This window comes from Toxotes jaculatrix, chromosome 2 (assembly GCF_017976425.1).
Source record: "Toxotes jaculatrix isolate fToxJac2 chromosome 2, fToxJac2.pri, whole genome shotgun sequence".
NCBI classification, from domain to species: Eukaryota; Metazoa; Chordata; class Actinopteri; family Toxotidae; genus Toxotes; species Toxotes jaculatrix.
The window spans coordinates 18,779,167-18,801,626 of NC_054395.1; the positions used below are offsets into that span (position 1 = coordinate 18,779,167).

The 22,460-nt window shown below is 41.0% G+C and overlaps 5 protein-coding genes across 7 annotated transcripts in view; 3 read left to right on the forward strand and 2 right to left on the reverse strand.

Annotated features, from left to right (window-relative positions):
- The window catches only part of LOC121189620 (leucine-rich repeat-containing G-protein coupled receptor 6), a 36,751-nt gene extending 30,081 nt beyond the window's left edge, over positions 1-6,670 (forward strand). Inside the window, exons 10-18 of the mRNA XM_041049943.1 lie at positions 161-229; positions 665-736; positions 1,032-1,097; positions 1,219-1,290; positions 1,716-1,787; positions 2,358-2,483; positions 3,273-3,427; positions 4,077-4,157; positions 4,285-6,670. Coding sequence (XP_040905877.1) covers positions 161-229; positions 665-736; positions 1,032-1,097; positions 1,219-1,290; positions 1,716-1,787; positions 2,358-2,483; positions 3,273-3,427; positions 4,077-4,157; positions 4,285-5,540 — 1,969 coding nt within the window. The 3' untranslated portion in view covers positions 5,541-6,670. The remainder of the gene's footprint in view (positions 1-160; positions 230-664; positions 737-1,031; positions 1,098-1,218; positions 1,291-1,715; positions 1,788-2,357; positions 2,484-3,272; positions 3,428-4,076; positions 4,158-4,284) is intronic.
- Positions 6,671-6,678: 8 nt separating this feature from the next.
- On the reverse strand, positions 6,679-9,791 carry ube2t (ubiquitin-conjugating enzyme E2T (putative)). Its single transcript, XM_041050419.1, has 7 exons — positions 9,657-9,791; positions 9,146-9,255; positions 8,312-8,381; positions 8,088-8,193; positions 7,844-7,942; positions 7,332-7,415; positions 6,679-6,983 (listed from the first exon to the last, which is right to left on the reverse strand). The coding sequence occupies exons 2-7, from the start codon at positions 9,252-9,254 to the stop codon at positions 6,867-6,869; spliced, it is 585 nt and encodes a 194-aa protein (XP_040906353.1). The 5' UTR covers position 9,255; positions 9,657-9,791; the 3' UTR covers positions 6,679-6,866.
- Positions 9,792-10,637: 846 nt separating this feature from the next.
- Positions 10,638-12,987, reverse strand: zgc:194242 (uncharacterized protein LOC100005854 homolog). The gene is made up of 4 exons (XM_041050408.1): positions 12,791-12,987; positions 11,602-11,858; positions 11,316-11,496; positions 10,638-11,134 (listed from the first exon to the last, which is right to left on the reverse strand). The coding sequence occupies exons 2-4, from the start codon at positions 11,854-11,856 to the stop codon at positions 10,938-10,940; spliced, it is 633 nt and encodes a 210-aa protein (XP_040906342.1). The 5' UTR covers positions 11,857-11,858; positions 12,791-12,987; the 3' UTR covers positions 10,638-10,937.
- A 234-nt stretch (positions 12,988-13,221) lies between these two features.
- etv7 (ETS variant transcription factor 7) lies at positions 13,222-17,395 on the forward strand. 3 transcript variants are annotated; one of them, XM_041050201.1, is made up of 9 exons: positions 13,222-13,462; positions 13,667-13,814; positions 13,962-14,126; positions 14,212-14,388; positions 15,928-16,056; positions 16,229-16,372; positions 16,735-16,877; positions 16,972-17,072; positions 17,168-17,395. In XM_041050201.1, exons 1-9 carry the CDS (start codon positions 13,424-13,426, stop codon positions 17,352-17,354), a joined length of 1,233 nt encoding a protein of 410 aa, XP_040906135.1. In that variant the 5' UTR covers positions 13,222-13,423; the 3' UTR covers positions 17,355-17,395. The 3 variants fall into 3 exon arrangements, with proteins under 3 accessions (XP_040906135.1, XP_040906144.1, XP_040906153.1); XM_041050210.1 differs by having other exon boundaries at positions 15,961-16,056; XM_041050219.1 differs by lacking the exon at positions 15,928-16,056 and having other exon boundaries at positions 13,226-13,462.
- Positions 17,396-19,305: 1,910 nt separating this feature from the next.
- LOC121191293 (patatin-like phospholipase domain-containing protein 2) lies at positions 19,306-22,189 on the forward strand. Its single transcript, XM_041052485.1, has 9 exons — positions 19,306-19,513; positions 19,596-19,828; positions 19,930-19,995; positions 20,080-20,292; positions 20,464-20,524; positions 20,641-20,889; positions 21,130-21,247; positions 21,663-21,785; positions 21,907-22,189. Exons 1-9 carry the CDS (start codon positions 19,306-19,308, stop codon positions 22,103-22,105), a joined length of 1,470 nt encoding a protein of 489 aa, XP_040908419.1. The 3' UTR covers positions 22,106-22,189.
- Positions 22,190-22,460: the final 271 nt, after the last annotated feature.

Sequence of the window (22,460 nt, forward strand, 5' to 3'; positions counted from 1 at the left end):
CCAAAACAGCCTGTGTTGATGTTGGAGGAAAAATTTGATGGCTGAAATGAGCTGTTAGACAAGGTCTGTGTGCACACGCATGTGTGTGTGTGAGTAAGTGAGCGAGAGAGAAAGAAAAAGAGAGAGTTCTCTGATGGTTTTTCTCCCCGTTTGACTGCAGTTCCCTTAATGGAGCAACCCAGATTCGAGAGTTTCCTGATCTGAAAGGAACCACCAGCCTGGAAATTTTGTGAGTGTCTCCTTTATCCCCGTACACACCATCAGCACCGCAGACACGCATAGTATTATTTCACTGTATGGCTTCACCGCATACAACAAGAATGCGAGAAGACGCTTGGGTTGAGGACAGAGATACAATCAGTTGAGTCCACATACGTGGGAGAAACAGAATGAAGAGAGATAAGAAGAAGGAGAGAGAGACACACAGAGTGCCAAGAGAGAAAAAAAGAGAGAATATGTGTGTTTTAGGATTCCAGGAGAGACAGGGAAAGAACAAGAGACTTAGAAAAGAGATTGGGAGGGGTAGGCTAGTTATGCCAGCCAGTGACAGGTTTGGCGAACCTTTACAGCTCCCTGTCTGACCAAGTTAGACTCACAGAACTGGGGGATCCTTTCGCTTGCTTGCACTTCAACAATGATCAGAGGATTCTCTTTTTCTCTATAGGACGCTGACTCGAGCTGGTCTCTCAGCTCTCCCTCTGGATCTATGTGAGCAGCTGCCTCGCCTCAGAGTGCTGTGAGTACATAGACACAACTTGGGGGTGGGCGGGGGGGTTGGGGGGTAAGAGGTACAAAACTGATACACAAAACCCAACTGTGGAGAGTTGTGCCCCCAAGCAATCAATCGTACAGTCACTTCGCTATGAAATCCAATCACCCCAAATTCCCCCCTAAAATATAATTGTCCTGCTATATCGCCTTGCTCACACAACTGACTGTTCACCCAAATAATCCTGTGACCCCAATAATTTCCCACGCTATAAATCCACAGCTGGTCACTGTGTTTATGTGTGCTTTGTGTATTGTCGTAGGGAACTGTCTTACAACCAGATAGAGGATCTGCCCAGTTTTTACCACTGCTCTGCACTGCAAGAGATGTGAGTATTTCAACCCCTAACAGAACCTCACACACATATTCATCAAAATCAATATTTTTATCAGTGTCCCTCCAAATTTTCTATTTTACCAATGTTTGCCTATATGCATTTACCTCAACAGAGGGCTACAGCATAACCAAATCAGGAGGATAGAGTCAAGAACCTTCCATCAGCTCACCTCTCTAAGAGCACTGTAAGTCAACTTTTGTTACAATTGTACATTTTCTCCAACTTGTCATGAATTATATTTCTTAGAAATGCATTGTCTAGATTAGTGGTTCCCAACATGGGGGTCAGCACCCCACCAAGAGGTTGTAAAATATATCTGCAGTTTATCAGATGATAAAGACAGTAGGAGAGAAGAAGCACAAATCATAATTCTGCTACACAAAATTGTTCCTCAGATTTTTGCTTTTTTTCATGTGAAATACTACATAGTTGAACACCTCTTCAGCGGTCAAAAGCCAAAAAGGTTGGGAAGCATTGGCCAAGACAGAACTATGTACACTTATGACCCATTACTGTCATCTAGTGGTGATCAAGGTGCAACATTCAGTGTGTATTTCCAATTCCTTTCAGTCCATTTCAGTTCGCTTTCTTTTTTTTTTTTTTGGCCAGTGATCTGAGCTGGAATATGATCGAGTGGATTCACCCCAATGCCTTTGCCTCGCTTCACTCTTTGATCAAACTGTGAGTAAACACAGACACATGGCAGTCACTATGTCTCTTCTACATCTCACTTGGTCCTTCAGCAACGTCACTCTTTTCCCACAGAAAGAATATGCCAAAGCATGCCAAATTTGTGTAACTTTAATTAAAGTTAAACTGTGTGTCAGAGCCTTGGCCTAACACAAACACTCCTTTTCTAAATGTGGCTGCCACAGAAAACCTGTTGTCTTTGGCTGAGTCTACAGAGAATACTGATATGCATTTATTGTTTGAAAAACCTCTCCGTGTGGCCAGGAGGCTCATCGCAGGTCATGCCAATACAAACTGCTTTATTGCGTGAAGACTGGTTGAAGTATGCCTAGCTAAACAAGCAGATAGACTACATCTGACAAAAAGTGTTATGTGGAGGGAATCTGATAGGGAGCCTTGTCTGAACAGTTTAAAACATCTAAGAAACAAGGTCTTTTTGTTACCAAGGATCCAAGGGCACTATATCTGAAATGAAAACACATTTGTAAACACTGGCTTGGCCTAATCTGACACTCACCCCCTTCTGTTTTTTTTCTCAATTTCTTTCTATATTTATCTCAGGGACCTGACTGAGAACCGTCTCAGCTCAGTCCCCATTGCAGGTTTGGGTGGTCTCACCCATCTCAAACTGAGGGGCAACACAGATTTATACGAGGACTTCAGTCCTGATCACTTTCCCCGTATGAGGTAACACAAACACACACCAACATGCATCTTATTCTTTGATACTGGGTGTATTCCCCAACGTGAACTTTGCATTTTGGTTTCCCATTCACCAGAAATTGATTTAAGATGATAACCTACCCAGGTGTGTGTCCTGTGGCTGTAAGGAACATCTGTCCCATCCCTTCAATTATCCTTCCTCTCAGAAGTTTCTATTAATATCTTCAATTTACCAACAGCAACCAAGGTTGACAATGGACTAATTACAGTGTATCCCTGCAAGCCATTCCTGAATTGAACTCAAACAATGAGGAAGCATTTGTCAGCAGCAAGTAAATTCTTGTTGCAAAGATCCCTGAAGGCCTGGAAAGGGGCAATGAAATAAAAATGGAGAGTGAACTTCAAAGGCATAGGAGAAGGCAAGTGATCAAGTGGCAATGTTAGCATTACTGTAGAACATTGTCCAAAACAGAACTCCTGGCAGACAGCCATTTAAAAAAGAACTGTACATGTACAGCAAAGGTTTGCATACAACCGTGCACACAACAGACAACTTATCCACACTTAAGAAAGCTAAATGTTTCTCCAAGTGAACCTGTCCTTGAAGTTATCCAGAAACAGATTCATAAGCATTAGAAGTTGCTTTAATACAGTTCCAGATTTTATCTAAAAGCTACACTGGTAATACTCAAGCTCACAATAATAGGAATATTACCCGAGTCTTAAGGTTTTGTTACACATACACATACCATCTGTTGTAGCATTGTTTTTCCTGGCTCAATTGACAGTACTGTTTCCATGTGTTTATTACAGGGTGATAGAGATGCCTTATGCCTACCAGTGCTGTGTATATGGATCCTGTGATAGCTACAAGCCAGCCAGTCAGTGGGATACAGAGCAAAGCAACACTGATGAAGACCTACACAAGAGGACTGTGGCCATGTACCCTATCCATGTTGACACACACTGTAAGAATGCACACACTTACAATATCTGTGTGAGCATATATACAGTATAAAACACACATGGCACACACCCGCCACGAGGGGAGAGGCGATAGACGGAAATCTGAGCCCCATTTGTCTGTGCTCACTGTTGAATAATTGACACAAACTAGTTTGAAACATGTCAGTGCCTTGCTGAAACCACAGCTACCTGGCAGCTGACACATTCTTACACTTGAGTGTTGACCCCTCCATGCATTCCTGTGGCAGGCATAAAATATAAACACCAATAAACCAAAATTAAGTTGAAATTAAAACCATTAAATCTACACCATTAAAGCTGAAAATAAACAATTGCTGGGTGAACCAGAAGGTAACAATAACAAAAGATGATTAAACCACAGCATATCACTGATTAAAATTTATTCACCTTTAATTGTTAGAAAAACAGTCATGATAATCAAAGTTCATGCAAGTGCCAATTATCTTCTAGAAATATTTTTTCTGTCAGCGCAAAAGAATGTTAGATCATCTCCCTTATTACACCAACCCCCTGCAGCCAGTGCCACACACAATCCAACATGCATATACTGTGCATACACATGCAGAATAAGCTGGCAGAAAACCTCACACAAGCTAAAACAGACTCTAACCTAACAATGCTTTGTTCCAGATGATCCTGACCTGGAGGAGTTCCAAATGGAAATAGAGGAATCCAAACTACAGACCAGTGTCCAATGCACTCCCACGCCAGGTAACTCAAATTACACCTTCAGTGATGTGATCGAGCTTTTATACACTGGCGTGCAGATTGTTTTGTGAAAGGAACTATAAGAAACCATTCACAGTTCATCTATAGTTACTGATTTGTATGTTTGCAGGTCCTTTCCGTCCCTGTGACTCTTTGTTGGGCAGCTGGCTGGTTCGCGTGGGCCTGTGGTCTATCTCCCTGGTGTCTCTGCTGGGGAACTCCCTCCTGCTCCTGTCCCTCTTCGGCTCACCTGGCTACCTGTCGCCCCTCCGCTTCACTGTGGCCTGCATGGGTGCTTCCAATCTGCTGACGGGCGTGTGTACGTGCACCCTGGCCCTTGTGGATGCTCTCACCCTGGGAGAGTTTGGCCTCCATGGTGCCCGGTGGGAAGGGGGTCCTGGCTGTCAGGCAACAGGATGGGTCTGGGTGTTTGCATCTGAGGCGAGTGTGCTGCTGCTGACTCTTGCAGCTGTGCAGTGTGGTGTAAGCGTGACATGTGCCCGCGCCTATGGGAAGTCCCCATCCCTTGGAAGTGTACGCACATGTGCGCTTTTCTGCCTCACTCTTTCCCTCACCCTGGCCTCTCTCCCACTGGTAGGAGTTGGGGAATATGGTTCCTCACCTTTCTGCCTTCCCTCACCCCTACCACCCCCATCCTCTCGACTGCCATCCTCCCTAGGCTTTCCTTTGGCACTCATTATGATGAACACCCTGTGCTTGCTTATAGTCACAGGTTCATACATTCGCCTTTACTGGGAATTACTTAGGGGGGAGTGTGAGGGCTTGTGGGACTGTGCCATGATCAAACATGTTGCCTGGCTGATATTCACTAATGGCCTCCTCTATGTACCAGTGGCTTTCCTCTCCCTCTGCTCCCTCTTGGGTCTCCTCTCTCTGGGGGAAGAGGTGCTAAAATCAGTCCTCCTGCTTCTCCAGCCTCTGCCTGCCTGCCTCAACCCCCTCCTCTTCCTCCTCTTCACACGAGACCAATCACAGTTTTTCTTCTGGCCTCGCCCCAAAGCACGTCCACAGCTACGCCGGGACCGCACCCTGGACTCACTGGTTTCTGTGGAGACAGAGAAGAGCTCCTGTTCTGATTCGTCGACACAGGCATCACTTGCTGATGCTGATGCTCTGTACAGTGGGGGGTCCTCTCTCCAACCCCGTCTGGATCCAATCCGATTTTCCCACTGCTCCTCTACCTCCTCTGTTCCTCTAATCCCTTGCCAGATACCCACTCCTGCTGCCAGAGATCGAGACAGAGCGACAGAACGAGGAAGCCAGAACGACGATGAATGTCTGAGGAGTTTGGATCAAGATGTGATTCGTAACACTTGCCCTCTGTATCACTCTACCAAGACTCCCTCTCTCACTTCTCATCCATGAGCCTCCAAGCTAGCTGCCTGAGTACCTGGGACACTATGGACATTCAAGGACCATAATCGAACAGCAGCAGCAAGACCAGCTCTGGGTTATTAATCCTAAAGCACCTCAGAATGAGTCCACAAAGAGACAGTAGAGTTGTCTGGAGAGGTCTATGAGAACACAACAAAGTGCCTCTGAAAATGGAGAGTGCAACATAAAGTTCCCTTCAAAATAAAGACTATTAAAGGAAAGACCACAATACAGCATGACTGTTAAAATAAAGGACAATTTCAGACACTACTCAGAGGACTCATATGACAAAGAAAAACTGTTAACCACATGGAAAAACTCAGCATCAGACAAATCAGTGGTTTAGCCAGGGGGGGTTTAGATAGAACCAGTAGTGTAAATGTTTATACTGAAATGTGATCATGAGACATTCAATTTAGAGGTTACAAATTCTTTGGTTATATTTTAAGTGGAGTTATCTATCCTATTGCTAAGGCCTGTTTCAAACAAAGGGATTCATCATCAAACACACCAGGACATTTCACCAGAGTAAGCTGACATTTTTCACGCAGAGAAATGTTATTGTCTGATATATTTCTCAGCAACTGTGATAACGGTTATAAAAATGTTATTCTTTATGTGGCAGCAACAGGAAATTGAAACAGAAAACAGTTCGCACATACAGTTTTATATGGTTTACATGATTTCATCTCAACTATGCAACTCTGCCCAAAAGCAGGCAAGCAGTCATACAGACTGAATGGGATGTAGCTATCTTTCTACAGACATTAGAGTAGGCTAGCAATATGTACATACAATGTAACTACCTCTGAACTAGCATGGTATTGACTCACTACAGCCTTATGATGTTTGTCTCCCTTTTTATATGATAAACAGCAAATATATAATTTTTTATGTTAAGAAATAAATCCTTAGTTTGTAAAAAAACAAAAAACAACTTGTCTTGCTATTTAGGATGTACATACTTTGTATACAACTGGTAAGCATATATTTGAATAAAATTATTATCTTCATACTGTATATACATGAACCACTCTGCTTATGCAACTATTTTGAAACATATCCTCAAACTGTGCAAGAAATCATGGTCTTTTGTGTAATATATTAATAAAGTTAAATGATCAATAAGTGCTTCAAAATAAACTTTAATATCACAACACAAACATAAACATATACATATAAATATGTAGATATTTCTAAATTAAGAAGAGGAATATCTACACAATAAATGGAAAGAAGTATTAGCACTCTAAGAAAAACGAAGGCATGGTGGCTCTGAAGAAGAGGGACATGCGGCTCCAAAAAGTGAGGTGGAAACTACATACAGGTTTTCTTTGCTGGCTCCTGTGCTTCTTGCTGCGCACTGAGAGCCTCTCTTTTGCGGGATAAAGTTTTCTGATCTGGAGTATTTTCTTTGTTGCCCTCTACAACCCCCTGGACAGAGACAGATATAAACTATTTCAGACAATGACACCATTGCTCATCTATGCTTCTCCACATTCCAAAACTGAGAAGTATTAAATATATAACTGAATATAACAGGCTGCATCATATTGTTGCAGGTGAATGTTAAATTACTGGACAAAATGATGTAAAGGGAGCACAACACCACCTTGTGGGTAAAATAAGCCACTACAGACAACTAATACAATAACAGTACATAGCCATGAACTACGTGTCAATAATCACGTAACCTACTAAGAATAATGCAGCCTAGCGAAAGGTTAGTACACAATGAAATGAAGAGGAAAACTATTTTACAACTGCACCAAAGTGACTTACCGTGTTTTTCTGAACAGCATGTTCTTGTGTCCACTTTCTTGCCTTCTCCATGAACAGCTGTTTGTTGTATTTGAACTCTGATGACTGCATTCAAAAAATGTAAGCGTCTCCTTACAGTTATATATACGTTGAGGTTACACAATTGTTGATTGCACGACTGAAATGCTTTCTACTGAAATTTTAAAACCGCGAGAACCAGTTTTTTTTTTTGTCGACGAGGGTTAAAGGTTATTTAAGTGGTTAAGTAAGTGATTCCAGCATTTATTGAACCCCTGATAAAAATGCATACTGACAGGAGTATTCATTTCCATATACAAATTTTAAGCATGGTATTATTTAGTCCTCAGCCATTCTAAAGTATCTAAAACACTTTTGATAAACATCTATTGCCACATAGAGATATTGGTATCACACTATTCACGAAAACAAATTAAACCAACACATTGTGATCGTGTCTTAAAGTTATGCTACTCTAACAGGTAGTATGATATGTGTGGATGCATGCGACTTACTATATCAGCCATGAGTGGGTCATCTGGATTGGGCTCAGCCATGAGCAGCTGAATGGAGGAGAGGACTGTGGAGATGTTCAGGGAAGGCTTCCAGGCACCCTGAATAAAAATAAACATATGTAAGTTGTATATATCAAATGATCTTTGATAGCAAACAAACAAAACCAGATAAAATAAGAATATATATATTTTTTCCGTTTGTTTTGTGCTTGAAGTATTAGTATACACAGTATTAGTATACAACCTTTGGGGGAAGTTTGAGAGCATCGTGGCAGATACGTCCTGAATTGTCAATGTTTGGATGATAGATGGGGGTCAAGAATCGTATTTTGGGAGGCTCAAATGGGTACCTACGAGAGGAAAACAGCAACTAAGTCCAACAGTAGTGCAGTAAGGGTCTTTAATTGGTAAAAGTAAAGAAGGTAAAGAAAACTCCTTCATCAATGTCAAACCCTGGAGAATATTTACCTCTCTGGAACCTTGACCTCCAAGGAGAAGAGTCCACCTTCATAAGGAGTTCCTGTTCCCCCGACTATCTCTGTAAATAAGGGGAACAGACAGACTTACCATCCGGTAGACAAAACAGATATTTAGCTTGTCATTTAAAAGTATGAATCTGTGAACAAGTGCATGACAATAAATAAAAAATAATGAATTACTACGTCTGCAGAGACAGAGAATTACATTCGGGAGTTTTATTCACGTGTTTCAGACACTACTGTCCTGTTTTACTGGTTACTGTCCTTGATGAGGCCTTATGATGAGCAATGTGAAATTTGGGGAAGGTTTTCAAATGTTTAAATGATAATATTGGAGGAGGCCGTTAGTGGTGCTGTTTAACTGTACTGGATTACACAGACAGGTGCTGTTATATACCCTACCATCACTGAAATAAACAGGATGGACAGTGGTCAGCATGAGGCAATACCATTCAATAGTAAAATAAATAACACACTGCAGCCTCCAAAAAAACATTAAGTTGAATTAGCACATCTGTGAGTGCAAATGAAAACTGAATATTATCACCCTCATGAGGGCCAGGTTTATTGCAAGGCTGTTGTATTATACTACACTAGATTTAACTAGGTGTACCCAATAAAATGGTCGCTAAACGTGTAATGTATATTAGTTATAACGTTATTTATCGTCTGATAACATAAATGATTTGTGTCTCTGTCATGCCAGACGGAGTGGATTTATTCACAGACAAAATGCCATGTCACTGATGGGAAAAGGTAGGCTGTACTAACATACAGAGAAGCGTTGGCAGTTTTACATTCAGTGACAGAGAACACAACGTACGTGCCCGGAGGTCGTCTATCCGTTCCTCCGTTTGCCAGCATGTTATTCCGGGAGGTGGCTCGGTGCTCAGCATCTGAAGTTCACGCTTCAAACGGGATGCCCTCTGCATTCTGCAAAGCGGAGAATAGAGTACACAGTTGAACATAACAGATGTAATTTTATCTATTAAAAACAAGAGGGAGAGATTCTGGCCCCATGCTGGGCACGTCTTAGCATTAGTTTAGCTTATACAATTACATGTTTATTGGCGTTTGATTCAGATGAAAAATATTTGTTAACTTGCTTGAGGATAGTTCATTTAGCATGTTAACAGTATTCCATTTACGGGTGTTAACATTTACCGGTTACCCTATTAAGTTAACCTTAACAAATTAGCTAGCTGCCTCCTTACAAGCCCACTGTGATTAGCCTAAATAACATTAGAGCTATGGATACATGTCAGTGTTTCTTGGTAAGTGCAATAACCACACCGAATATCTTGTTTACTCGATATTAAATCACATTCGCTTACTTTGTTTGCCTTGTTAAAGCCTGTTGTCCACTTCACAGCTGTTTAGTTTAAGCTAAACTTCCAACCGACGTTACTTCTTTTTTAAACGTTTTTCAACGCGACGTCTCTTTTCGGTTTTCCCTCTCTAACTACGTCATCAGCACCGCCACCTTCTTCTTCTTCTTCTTCTTCTTCTATTGCTTTAAAACCCGCGCACGATCGTCCCCTACCGTCGATCTAGTGAGACAGCAGCTCCTCCTTTCACGACTATGTTCAAATGGACAATCAAAACGATATGAGCACAGTTTCCTTTTGGTGGCATTCGCCTCAGGTCCCACAAGCCGAGTCAAGAAGCCTATAAAGATGAATTCGGCTCTGTATGTGTCAAACAAAGTCCTTCTTTAGGGACTTTACCTATTTGTCTACATCATAGGGAGAGCTGAAGGCTGACACCAGACATCAAAAAGGTATTATTATCCTGTACTATTATCACATGGCAAACAGTCCACTGTTTCTATTCCTAATCTTGTTTTTTATCCAGTTTTCCACGTGCAGTGCAATCACCCCTTCATGCAGTTCATCTGCATATTTTATTTTCCATTTTTTATTGTGCAATCTGTATATTTTTTTGGTGTAACATGGAAACGTACAATTTTGTGCAGTTTTATCAGGTAATATAACATACGATATATTCACTGCTTGTAATCTGAAACATTGTAACCACACGTATAGCTCCATTTACTTACCTTTTTTTAACTTTAACTTTCATTCTATTCAAATATTATAAGATGATATATTAAGATGAATAAAGTTCTCTAATAAATGCACTCTAATAAATGTTCTCCAAAGAAATTATTCCAAGCAAGCTGCAATTTAAAAAACAAACAAACAAAATAAACAAACAAAAAACAAACAAACAAAAAAAACAGAAAAAAGTTCTTGTTTTACACATATGAAGAGTTGGTTTCATGTAATGGACACGTAACAGAGGCACCATGTTTATTGCTTTGAATATTAGTTTAATTATTGTTCATCGCTGGAGAAATATGACAGAAAAGACGTTTTTTTTTACAGCACAGATACATTTGGCATATTACAATTTATGCTGACATCAGAAAATATTTCATGCAGCTCCACACAGTACAATATAGTGTAATTTTGAGTGAAGTAGTTAGATGATACACTTCTGATTTTGGCTTTGTTTATCATGATAAATCACAATCTTTCCATCTTGAAAAGGACCGGCCATGGAAAAACAATGTAATCATATAAAACCTCACAGTGAGGTAGAGTACACACATCTCATTTTAAGGCAGTGGCGTAGATAGCCTGAAAAGTGATGTTTTTGTGCTGTTTGTCCTCCATTCTGACATCAGTGAAGCCAGAGTCTCTCAGAGCTGCCATGTAGGCCTCTGGGCGCCAGTTCTCCCCTGGTATCGCTCTCTTTGCTGCCAAAGTAGCCACACGGAACAGCCTCAGTGTGGTCACCATCAAGCCTCCTGGGAGGGTTCAAGAGGCAGAAAAATAATTATATTTGTGCATAGAAGCATTACTAAAAGACAGTGTTTGCTCAGACAGTCAAAACTAGAAGGTAGTAAATATCCAGACAGGGTTTCATTTGAATGATGAACAATGCCTTGAAAATAAAATTTGGCTCACTGTTACACTGTCATATCCTACCTGGTTTCATTACCCGGTGTATCTCTGAAGCTCCCTTCCTGAGGTCAGGCCAGAAGTAGTAGCAGTTACAATGAAAGACTTTATCCACAGTGCTGTCTGCTAGAGGCATTGCTGCTACATCACAGTGGTGCAGTGTCACTTTCCCACTTGCCACGAGTTCCTTCACTTGCTCACTTGCCATCTGTAAGAGAAGAACAAGAGAAATATTCTACTATTCCAAAAGTGAGTAATGTTCCTCCTTCAAATACAATGTTTTGTGTATGTGTCTAGTTTATTCACACCTCACCTGATGCATGTACTCTGAGTAATCCACCCCTATAAGGTGGCCTGTGGGCGCTGTTAGCAGTTTGGCCGCTGACTGCAGACCCAGACCTGGGCCATGACCCAGTTCCAGCACTGTGTCCCCAGGCTGGATTCCACACAGCTGTACAGCATTCTCCTCAAGGACCTGGTTGTGCACTGTGAGCAGTTTGCTGACCAGCCACCCCACTACTGATCGTGTTGGGTGGCCCAGCTGTTTCCCCAATTTTTCAGCCCACATCACTGGAGAAATATGACAGAGGAGACATGAGAATTTTATTTACAGTTGGCTACTAAACTATTTCAGGGGTTTACAACCACACAATGTAATACAGAACATTGGACATAATAAACTTGGTGTGATCACTGTACCACTTTTTCCCCCCTTAACAAACAATAAGACATAGAAATAAACATATTTTCAAACCCCAGTTTTTCCAGTCCAAAATCAAAATTTGGATTTTAACAGGCAGTTATGATCCAGGTACTTCAACCTGCACATTACCACAAACCCTATAAAAAGGGATCAAGGTATGGGGGCATTATGATAAAGATTTTCATAAACTAGGTTGGCTGAAACTTCTAGATTAGCTTTTGTGTAATTCTTAGTTGGACTTTGTTTCCTTCAACTTCCATAGAGTCAATATTTGATCTGCTTTATGACCAAACAAAACCTGTCAGAGATACTACTTGCAGACTTTGGGTAGGCTGTTGTTTATTAGCATCACCAGTGTTATTATTTTTGTTGTTGTTGCTGTTTTTTTGCTGTTATGCACTTAATAATAATTAAAAAAAAAAAAAATATATATATATATATATATATATATATATCTCGCCAAGCCTCCTCTCCAGTAAGAGGGATTTTACTCAGCCATGGGAACGGTATATGTCCAGTTATGTTACCGCAGGTATTTCAGCTGATGGTCAGTAGTTTACCATAGTGTCAATATATAGTCGATGTGTACATGACCAATGCATGCTTATAGGCAATGGTGCAATACTTCTGTCCAATCTACAGACTTTGGTATTAGTGGAAGCGTTTTTTTTGTTTGTTTGTTTTTGGTCTGGAGAGTCGCATCGCCGTGAACTCAAGTAAACTTTGTTTCTCTACGTTGTGGCTGCCTTATTACAAACAGGTTTCTCTTTGGTGCTGCCAACCTCGATTTACACCTTACCGTCGGTCGTGTACTCAGATATTCGTGTGCTCCTAACCGCAGCAGGTCAGTTTAGTCTTCCTGTAAGTGGAGGAGGAGGAGGAGCCCCGAGAGGTATTTCGGTCTTATCGGCGCACGCGCCGCTCTGCTCTTTAGTATTATTCACTTTTTAAACTTAACAGTTTTTAATCACCCACTTTCTGCAGTTTACACTGTTCTGCATTCAGATAGGCATATTTAACGAACTAAAGTGCGAAAAACAATACAACAGATGTTCAGCGTACTTCAAACGATTTATTTATGCGGCTGTGTAATTTATGCAACGCTCTCCTACTGTATATGCTGCTGGATCGCGCTCTAATCAAGTGCAGTCAAATGCTTTAGGAAACGTGTTCTGCCGTGGCTTCCTCCAATCAGCCTGTTTTTGCGCACACCCCCTGCAAGGATTGTGTTTCTTTCGTTTTCATTTCCCGGAAGGGTCCAATGTGAAAATAGTAGAGGTTTATTGCTTCGAAAGTTGTTAAAATGGAGTTCGGAGAGGTTTAACCTTAAGTTCTTTTTTGTTTTTTTGTTTTTTTTTTTGGACGAGTTTGATTTGATGTCTGCTTACAAGGAAATCATCCTATGTTTTTTTTGGTACACTAGATAAAGGGCATGTCAATGGAGAACGTTTCCCCGTCACCTTTGGTCAAGGTAACAAGCCGCTTAACTATGTGTTGTCTTACAACAAACAGGGAGCATAACTGCATTTTTTTTAGAAGAGGTGCTTTAAATTGTGACCATTTGTTTTTTTTGTTTCTATTTCGTTTAAAATTCTGCTCTGTGCTGCTTTTTTTATACTGCCACTAACTGGTGAATGTATGTGTACTAATGGGCATGTGTTGCTGTCTTTTGCAGCAAGAAAACACAACAAACAGTCCTTCGTCCATAATGCATGGAAGGCAGGTCAACATTCCTCCCAGTGTGCATCGCTCCCCCCCTAATCAACTTCCTTTGGTCAGTCCTCCCACTCAGGAAGACCTGTGGCATCTGCCAGGACGACTACGTGAGTCAGACTCTCTTCTCTGTTTATCATATGCTTTGTTTACCTGGAAGATACTACTCCAAATAACATGCAATGATCGCAGCAGTCTCTACCACAGCAAACATCACCAATCACTGTCTTTTTGAAATATGCACATTCATTTTCTAGGAATAAATCCATCTCTGTGGGATAAAGAGGATGTTGCCCACTGGCTCCACTGGGCTCAGAAGGAGTACTCACTGCGCCGGCCAGAGAAGGGGCGCTTCGAGATGAACGGCCGAGCCCTGTGCCTGCTCACCAAGGAAGATTTCAGACGCCGCTGCCCCAGCTCAGGTAGAAATTAGTGTGTATGTAAAAAGCGAGCATGCTGGCTGGATTTGTGCCTGTCTTCTCAAGTGCACTCCCTGGTTTTCTGTAGGTGATGTTCTGTATGAGATCCTTCAATGTGTGAAACAACAAAGGAGGAGTGTTGTCTGTGACCCTCAAAATACATCTCCTTCCTTGGGAAATGGACACAGCCAGAGTCCAGCCAGTGGCCAGATCCCCTCTCAAAGAGTCCAAGAGCCCCAGTCTCCCACAGTCAATGACACCCAAGGTCAGTAAGTATAGGTCTGAGTATATATTTCTGAGCATATTAAGAATCAGACAGAGTCTGCTATACAGATACATATTGATATTGATACATTTATATATTGACACTCCAGTTCTCAGTAAGAGAAGGTCTTTATTTGTACAACACCGTTCAAACACATAGGTAGCTCACAGTGAACATTTGAAAACACAATAAAAAGGAAAATGAAAGGAATTAAACTAGAATAAAACAAAGATAAAAGATCTGAAATAGTTCAGTTACGGTGCAGAAATAAGATACTGCCCCAAATTCAATAAAGGAAATAAGTGCAGTAGGGAATTCTATCACTCAAAGGCACTGGAGAACTGCAGTTTTTATATTTTTAGTTAGAGTTTTTTGAATTAGTTTTATATTTGAAAGTTGCAAATGTTGTGACACATAACAGGGGTAATGTGTTCAGTTCTCCTGGTTAAAACTAGTTAATAGTTAATCAATCTAAACGTATAACCATTATACACAGGCAAGATCTGGACAGCAATGTGTCTATATAATGTACAGGTCAGATTCTTTTGCACTATACACACAGGATAGTTATACAGAATCAAAGAGCACACACAACCGCCCGGTTAGCTCAGTTGGTAGAGCACGAGACTCAATCTCGCGGGGTTGTGGGTTTGAGCCCCACTCCGGGTGACACTGCCTCCCATAGGCCTACCACCTGTGGGAAGTACTGTAGGACTTCAGTGCATTATGGACGGGGCTGCAGTCGCCCCCGTGACCTGGGCTTGGACCCAGATAAGCGGCAGATGATGACATGACAAGTGCACACACATAAATAAACAAACAGTGTCTACACACGTGATTGCTTGAGTTTGTTGCATTTCATGCAGGAATTCATGCTCTTTCCTCATTTGTGAGGACATCTGTCGCCTTCTTATCCCTAAACTCCAAAGCCTAACCCTCAACCCATATGCAAGTCAGACTAAACTGTAATTTGCCTTCCATTACATTTTTTCCCTATTCAAATGAGGACCAGGCTAGTTTAAAGGATTCCATTGCTTCACATTTAATGAGCTAATGTTTTGTACGTAAAAAGTTTATTTGCAATTGCACCCATCAGATACATGTAGAGGAGCAAAAAGCGCCTTATTTCCTTATAAAATTGCATTAAATGGAAAGTCTAAAGTACCAGCACCTCAAAACTGTGCATAAGTGAAAGTATTTTCCACTGGCAAGGACTTTTTACCTTTTATTAAAGCAATACAAACTCACACATTCCATGTTTGTCCCGACCATGAAAAAGGTGCTTTCCATTATAGGAAGCAGAATGTGTACCAGCAGGTGTGTCACGGTTACCTGGAAACCATTGATCTTATAACTCTCCAGTCCACAATAATGACTTTGTTCTATGCACTGTATTCGAGTGATAAAATGGCCTCCTCGTGTTAAACATTGTAATAGCTTTTACTACACCCATAAATGTAAAATGTCCAGGCATCTGTAAAATCACTTTTGCTTTCAGTTTAGCTCTGTCTCACAGTTCCTCATACTGCTCTCTCACAGTTTCCCTTGCTTTCACCAATGCTGTGTCGGCAGCTATCGTAACCGCTGTGAGCTGCCAGCCAGAGCCTCTGTCACCTCTCAGAGATCGTCCTTTGATCTTTTACACTTACCCTGCTCCACTAACACATAGTGGGTATTTCAAACTACTATATCATCACTATATCAATTATTGACTGTGATGTATGATTTTCTGTCCCTCTCTCTTTGTTGCCCTCGGTATCATCCTCTCTCTCTCTCTCTCTCTCTCTCTCTCTCTCTCTCTCTCTCTCTCTCTCTCTCTCTCTCTCTCTCTCTCTCTTAGACGGATCAGCAGCTGTCTCTACAGTGCCCCATAGTCAAGTTCAGTGTCCTCTTCAAACAGAGAGCTTTGTCCAGGCGCCTCTCAACTTGTCCACTCGAGAGAAGCCAAGGAGCTCACTGCACACAGCCAACGGCCGCATACCAGGTACTATTACTTTAATTTATTAAGAGTTGTGCTGCAGTGTTCACTGGGAAAATATACAAAAATAAAAGCATTTTGTCATTGGAAAAGGGGAAGCAAAGATCTGTTTTAGAACTGAACTTCCTTTTTGAAGATTTTTGACCACAAGGGGGCAGAAAAACTCATAGATATATGTCTTTGACACACAATTACCTTTTAGACATGAGACATCTGCAAGACTCAGACCAACATATGTGTGAATGATGTGCTCTTCTTTTCCAACTAAAGATGTTATGTCTAATATTCAGCATTGGCTCACTGTGTGCACCCTGGTTTTTAACTTGCCTTGTTGTAACATTATTCTTTCGTCATTCAATCATTGCCAGAGTGCAGACTGCTGTGGGACTATGTGTATCAGTTACTGTGTGACGACCGTTACCAAGAATACATTCGATGGGAAGACCAGGACAGCCTGGTGTTCAGGGTGGTTGACCCCAACGGACTGGCGCGTCTCTGGGGAAACCACAAGGTGAGCACGTAGGTCTGTGTGGCTCATCTGACAAGGAAAACAGCTGCAAATAGTGTCACGCAGGCCCTCAATGATGTGTGATGCCTTTTTACAGAATCGAGACAACATGACCTATGAGAAAATGTCCCGTGCTTTGCGGCACTACTACAAGCTTAACATCATCAAAAAGGAGCGAGGACAAAAACTCCTCTTCAGGTGTCTGTCCCTTTCTCTTTCTCATACACTGTCTGTCTTTTCTCCACAACAGCATGCAAATTCATTGTTATTGCCTCCTGTCTTGCTCCCCTCAGGTTTCTGAAACTCCCACAGGACGTCAGGAAACAGCAGGCTGAGTCCGCCGAGTCCCCAGAACACACTCCACCTCCGGACAGGGACTTTGCAGACAGCAGTCCACATGAGTTCAGTGAGGACCGTTTTGAGGTCTCCCCTGATCGTGTGTCTCCACAGCTTTCTCCAATTGGTGCTCCTTTGAGATAGAAAAAAAAACTGCATTTGGTTTACCAAATACAATACAACAACACAAATTATTACAGGATAGAAGGGAGATTGCGGTGTATTTCTCTTGTGGTTTCAGCTTCAGAAAACAGTCCATGCTTATACAGGTTTTACAAAATGCACTATTTGATGTATTGTCAGGAATTTTGACACTGTGAGATTGCTTTTCATTTTGCTGTGAATCAATGTGTGTATTACTATGATCAGAACGAACACTAATATTAAGGGACAAGGAAGAAATCACATCAATGTTCAACCAGCAAAATAATCATCAGAACTTAAATTTCTCTGGCTTGCTCACCATAATTGCAGTACTTATTTTATATACCAGGCTACGTAAATCTTGCAGGTAAGTGGTGGAAATTACAGCAAAATTGTTCCAGTTTCTTTACGGAGTGTTCTTAGATAGGACAAGGCAGGGATGATTATTCACAGTTATTTTACAATAGTTCATGCTTCAATAATAAGTGTTTGTTTGTGTTGTTTGTTGTAAAGTTAAAATAACTGGGTGTTTCCCATAGGCTAATAGCAATTTTCTCCTCGTTTGTAAAATAAATATGTCTTTTAAACATATGCTGCATATACATATACACTTCCTCATCGGGCAGTCATCACTAGAGGCCCGGCCCAGCCCAGCCTCCCTCTGTTAGGGTAGGACAGAGTAGGCGTGGCTGAATCAGAGCCAAATTACCAGTTTTAAATTGATCACTCATCGGCCGTTGGATTAACAAATGGCAGATGTCGATATGTGTCAAAATGCCGAATATCACAGAAACAGAGCGTGGTTATCAATACATTTAGTTTAAGTTTATTTTAATTGGTCAATGCTCATATTATTAAATTACTTAAATACTGTATCATGAGATGAAACTTATCTGGGAAATTTGGAAACTGCAGAGAGAGATCCCAGGGTGAGCTGTACAGCACAGACAATCTGAAAGACAAAAAAGAGGTCAAAACTAGACAGTCTCTTTACTAACATAGGTTTGTATTTTTGGCTAAATGTATCACTTATGGTGTTAGGGAGCTCATAAAATGTAGGCAATGTGAGGAAAAACACACACATGCACAGTACTTCTCCTCCTGTAATCCTCATGTCAAAGCTGGTATTGGCACCTGCAGGTGGTGCTGTAGTAGCATGGAAACCAGTGGCTCAGCTGCTGATACTTATCAGAGCAGAAATTAGGACATTTGTATTTGTTTATTTTATCAAGTGAAACCAATGACTACTTTCCTGGAAGGCTTTATGTCTCATTAATATAGGAGAAAAGTATGTGTCTTGTTTCAGAAAAAAGGACAAAATAGGATAAAGAACCAAAAGAGTCAGATGATGTTTGTTTCCTTGATTAGGTAATAGATGAAAAAAAAGGCAAAGTTGAAAGGTACAGTGAACTTAGATTTTTACATTTTCCAAAGTTAAAAACTTTGTTGAAACTAATAACATTCAAAATTTAAAAATCTATTGGTCAGTTAGTTACATGTTCAGCTTTTTTTGTCTTTCTGTCTATGCTAAAAGCACTAAAATAAAAGGCTTGTTAAAGAGTTTTTGTTGATATATACTTTTGTTTATTTGTACTTTTCGTTGATTAGTTGAGCATTTCAAAATATCTGGAGATTTTTGTTTATTTATTGGTATCATGCGGAAACCAGTCTGAGATAAGCAAACCAAAATTGTGTTAGCTTTTAGGAACAGACCAAAAGTCATTGAGAGTTTTGTATGCTATATCACGTGGGCATGACCAACATGGTATGTCTAATTGAGGTTTGGTTATTAAGACTGTCAGCCAGTTTTCAAGAGATAACTCATCTCAGTCTGCTTCAGCTCAGTCTTCTTTCAGAAGACAGAAGAATTTGTGCCACAGCACAAATACTTTTCACTAGCTAAGATAAAAAAACAACAACCTATAACTAATAACTGAAAAGCTTTAGAAAAATGGCTCCAGGAGTTTCCAGTTGTCATTACGGTGAAGTTCCTCTGTCCATCTCCTTCTCTGGGTCTGGATTCATGTCCACCTACCAGTTAGGGGTTGCCCAGTGCTTACTAAATTATGCACCCTGGATACTGCGCACAGCACCTTGTGTTCTTGGTGCATCTGCCGGATCTCTAGTAGCAGCTGCTGTGGTCTGTGAAATGAACTTAAGTAAGTAACTTTATCATTTGTTCTAAATCTACTTTGGTTTCATGTAATTATTATTTCTGACACCAAGTTCTCTGCCTTACAGTTACCGTTCGGGATGAGATAATGAAATTTGCCAAAGAAATGAAGGCTTTTACACTTGGGCCATTTAACCCCTCAGTCAACTTGCTCCACTGGTTAGAGTATGTTCTACGGAAACATCTTCCTTCTGATGCGCATCAACTGGCCAGTGGTCGTCTTGCTGTGGCTATGACCCGCCTGACTGATGGCAAGTCAGTTGTGATGTCTGAATTTCAGTCCAAAGAGGATGTAATACAGGTGAGTTTGCACTACAGATCCACACCTTGTTGATTTTTAAGATCCCTAAGTAGTTTGGAAACAAAAAATGAACACTTGTAATTGTTGTTTGTTGTCCTTAGGCTCTGCTGTGTAGCTGCTTTGTGCCTGGGTACTGCGGCGTACTGCCTCCTGCCTTCAAAGGAGTAGTGAGTATTTGATGCCCTTCTCACAGACTCATTTGCAGCACATTGTTTAGTCTGTGTCACAATATGTGTGATTTTATCTTGCAGCATTATGTAGATGGGGGTTTCACCTGCATGCAACCTGTACTGCCTCGACCCTGCAATCACACCTTGACAGTGTCTCCATTCTCTGGAGAGATAGACATCTGCCCCGCAGACACTCCTTGCATGTGGGACATGGTAGTGAGCGGAGCCACCCTGAAGGGCAACATGGCCAACAGCTTCAGGATCATCAATGCGCTTTACCCCATGGCTTTGGAGGTCAGAGCAATGTTGTATCTCAAAAGATTTTGAACTCTCCATGTGCAGATTTTTGTTCTCAGCATATTAAGCTGAGGGCTCTTGTCCAACAATAACACTATGAATAAGACCGGCTGAAGGATCATTTTGTAACATTTAATTTTGTTTGTGCGTTGTTCTGTCTCTCTTTAGACACTGGAACAAGCCTATTACAGTGGCTACAAAGACGGCGTTCATTTCCTTCTGCTCAATGGTGGGTCAAAGTACAGGGGAAATTGCAGAATTTAATTCAGTTTATTTTTGTTGCATGCAGACTCAAACTGACCTACTTTCTCTTGTTCCTCTTTCATGTCTTTCCCTTGTGTGCAGATCTTGCTCCATATTTGACAATAAACAATGTATCCAAAGGGCCACTTAACTATAACCAAGCTAAAATGTTGATGCATCTGGACACCACCATAGAGGAAGAGGAGGAGATGGAGGTGGAAAAGGAGAAGACTACACTGACATCTTTCAAAGACAACAAACACATGCAGACGTGTGACTCTACTGAGCATGAATCGACTGGAAGTCAAACAATTCAAGAGCCTCCTCTCCATTTCGACATGGTAAAAAATGGTACGGCTGGCATACACACACATGCACGTACGCAGGCATGCACACAAACACAAACTAAACTGTGTTTTACAGCCTGTTCTGATTTCTGGTTCAGATGAACAGAAAAATTATTCCACGAAATCACAATCTGTGTATTTTATGAGATTAAGTTAAATACAGATTTAGAAATCCACTACTTCAATCAGTTAACTATATTTAGTTGAACGGCTTTTTATTGTCAAAAATTGTTTTGTGTTCCAGTTCTACTGAGCAATGTGGTGACTTACCTGAGCATGTTTGGACTCCCTGCGAGAATCTTATCACACCTACTCCTTCCTCTCATGCTGTCGTTTCACGTCATACCCCAGGGCAGGCAGAGGTAGGAAATGCATTGAAAAAGCATTCGGGCTGTCAAAACTGCTGAGGACACAGAGATTGTGTGTGCACTGAAACTTTCATGTTTACTTCTGTTTGTCATACTTAGATGCAAAGGGTGAAAAGTTAAAAACTTTCTTTTGTTCTCATATTTAAAGGAGCAGTTTGACATTTTGGGAAAACACAATTTACTTTCTTGCCAAAGTAAGATGAGAAAATTGATGCCACTCTCGCAACTGCCCAGCAAATTTAACACTAAGCCAGCAACTGATTGAGCTCTTTACCTTTCCTTTAGGTTAGGGTTAGTAAAGGATATAGCTATGATTTGATTATTCACACAGAAAGTCTAACCTCTAATTAGCAATGAGAAATGCAATGCGACTTGGTGTGTATCACTATGTCTTTTCTGTCTCCCCCAGATTGGAATTGCTGTTCAGGCAGTCTCCAGAGTTTGTTTTCTGGGCATGGTATTTCCTGAAACACTTTACTGTCTTCACTTTCAACATATTTGTCTGTAGCCTCAAGAAAAACATAAAGGACAGGTAAGACAGCACAGCATCCTTAATTAAATTGTTATCCCAGAAACTGTGTTTAATAGCTGGAACAATCTGACTTCAGTCATCTCTGGATCTCTCTTAGGATCTCTCTCTGGATCTCTTTTAGGGTCATGCCCATCATCTTCCTGTTGCAGTGGCTGAAAATTCAGGGACAGTTTCAGGCTCTGCAAGAACAGAAGAACTCAACAACTTGCAATAAGTTTTCCTCCTCTGCCCATTCAGAAAACATCAAATGTGGGAATCTGCACAGACAGTTCATTACTCCGTCACAGGATTACAAGAAACCAAAATTACTGTATAAGTAGAGAGAGCCATTGACTTTTTTTTAGTTCAGCAAGCAGAAATGTAAACACTGTATCCTTTGTACATCTGGTCACATGTATTTTGTGTTAAGCCCTTTTGTGTCCATCTTACCAGTGACCAGAGCGTCGACAAGTCTTGAAGGCTGAGTTTTGTTTTACTTAGATGAGGCTTTATTTTATCTAAGGTGGTAAAAACGTTTCTGTTTTTTCCTACTTTTTAAATTGTATCAGAGTGCAGACCTCCACTAAAGCCTGGCTGTGGTGGTATTCAGTTCTTTTATAATTGATACTGGATTGGATTGGATTAGATTTGCGGTTAGAACAGTTACAGAATGTGAAACTAATCCAACAGACTTCA

Bases quoted from the DNA above. Each gene is read 5' to 3' on its own strand.
- LOC121191293 (XM_041052485.1), top strand. From the start codon at position 19,306: ATGGCTCCAGGAGTTTCCAGTTGTCATTACGGTGAAGTTCCTCTGTCC. The intron at 19,829-19,929 runs GTGAGTTTGCAC...TGTTGTCCTTAG, and splicing joins CCAAAGAGGATGTAATACAG to GCTCTGCTGTGTAGCTGCTT. The intron at 20,890-21,129 runs GTACGGCTGGCA...TTTGTGTTCCAG, and splicing joins TTTCGACATGGTAAAAAATG to TTCTACTGAGCAATGTGGTG.
- ube2t (XM_041050419.1), bottom strand. From the start codon at position 9,254: ATGCAGAGGGCATCCCGTTTGAAGCGTGAACTTCAGATGCTGAGCACC. The intron at 8,194-8,311 runs GTAAATATTCTC...TTCCTCTCGTAG, and splicing joins GAGGTCAAGGTTCCAGAGAG to GTACCCATTTGAGCCTCCCA. The intron at 6,984-7,331 runs GTAAGTCACTTT...GTCTCTGTCCAG, and splicing joins ATGCTGTTCAGAAAAACACG to GGGGTTGTAGAGGGCAACAA.
- etv7 (XM_041050201.1), top strand. From the start codon at position 13,424: ATGTCAATGGAGAACGTTTCCCCGTCACCTTTGGTCAAG. The intron at 16,057-16,228 runs GTGGGTATTTCA...TCTCTCTCTTAG, and splicing joins CCCTGCTCCACTAACACATA to ACGGATCAGCAGCTGTCTCT. The intron at 16,878-16,971 runs GTGAGCACGTAG...GCCTTTTTACAG, and splicing joins GTCTCTGGGGAAACCACAAG to AATCGAGACAACATGACCTA.
- zgc:194242 (XM_041050408.1), bottom strand. From the start codon at position 11,856: ATGTGGGCTGAAAAATTGGGGAAACAGCTGGGCCACCCAACACGATCA. The intron at 11,497-11,601 runs GTGAGGTGTGAA...CTTCTCTTACAG, and splicing joins ACTCAGAGTACATGCATCAG to ATGGCAAGTGAGCAAGTGAA. The intron at 11,135-11,315 runs GTAGGATATGAC...GAACCCTCCCAG, and splicing joins ACACCGGGTAATGAAACCAG to GAGGCTTGATGGTGACCACA.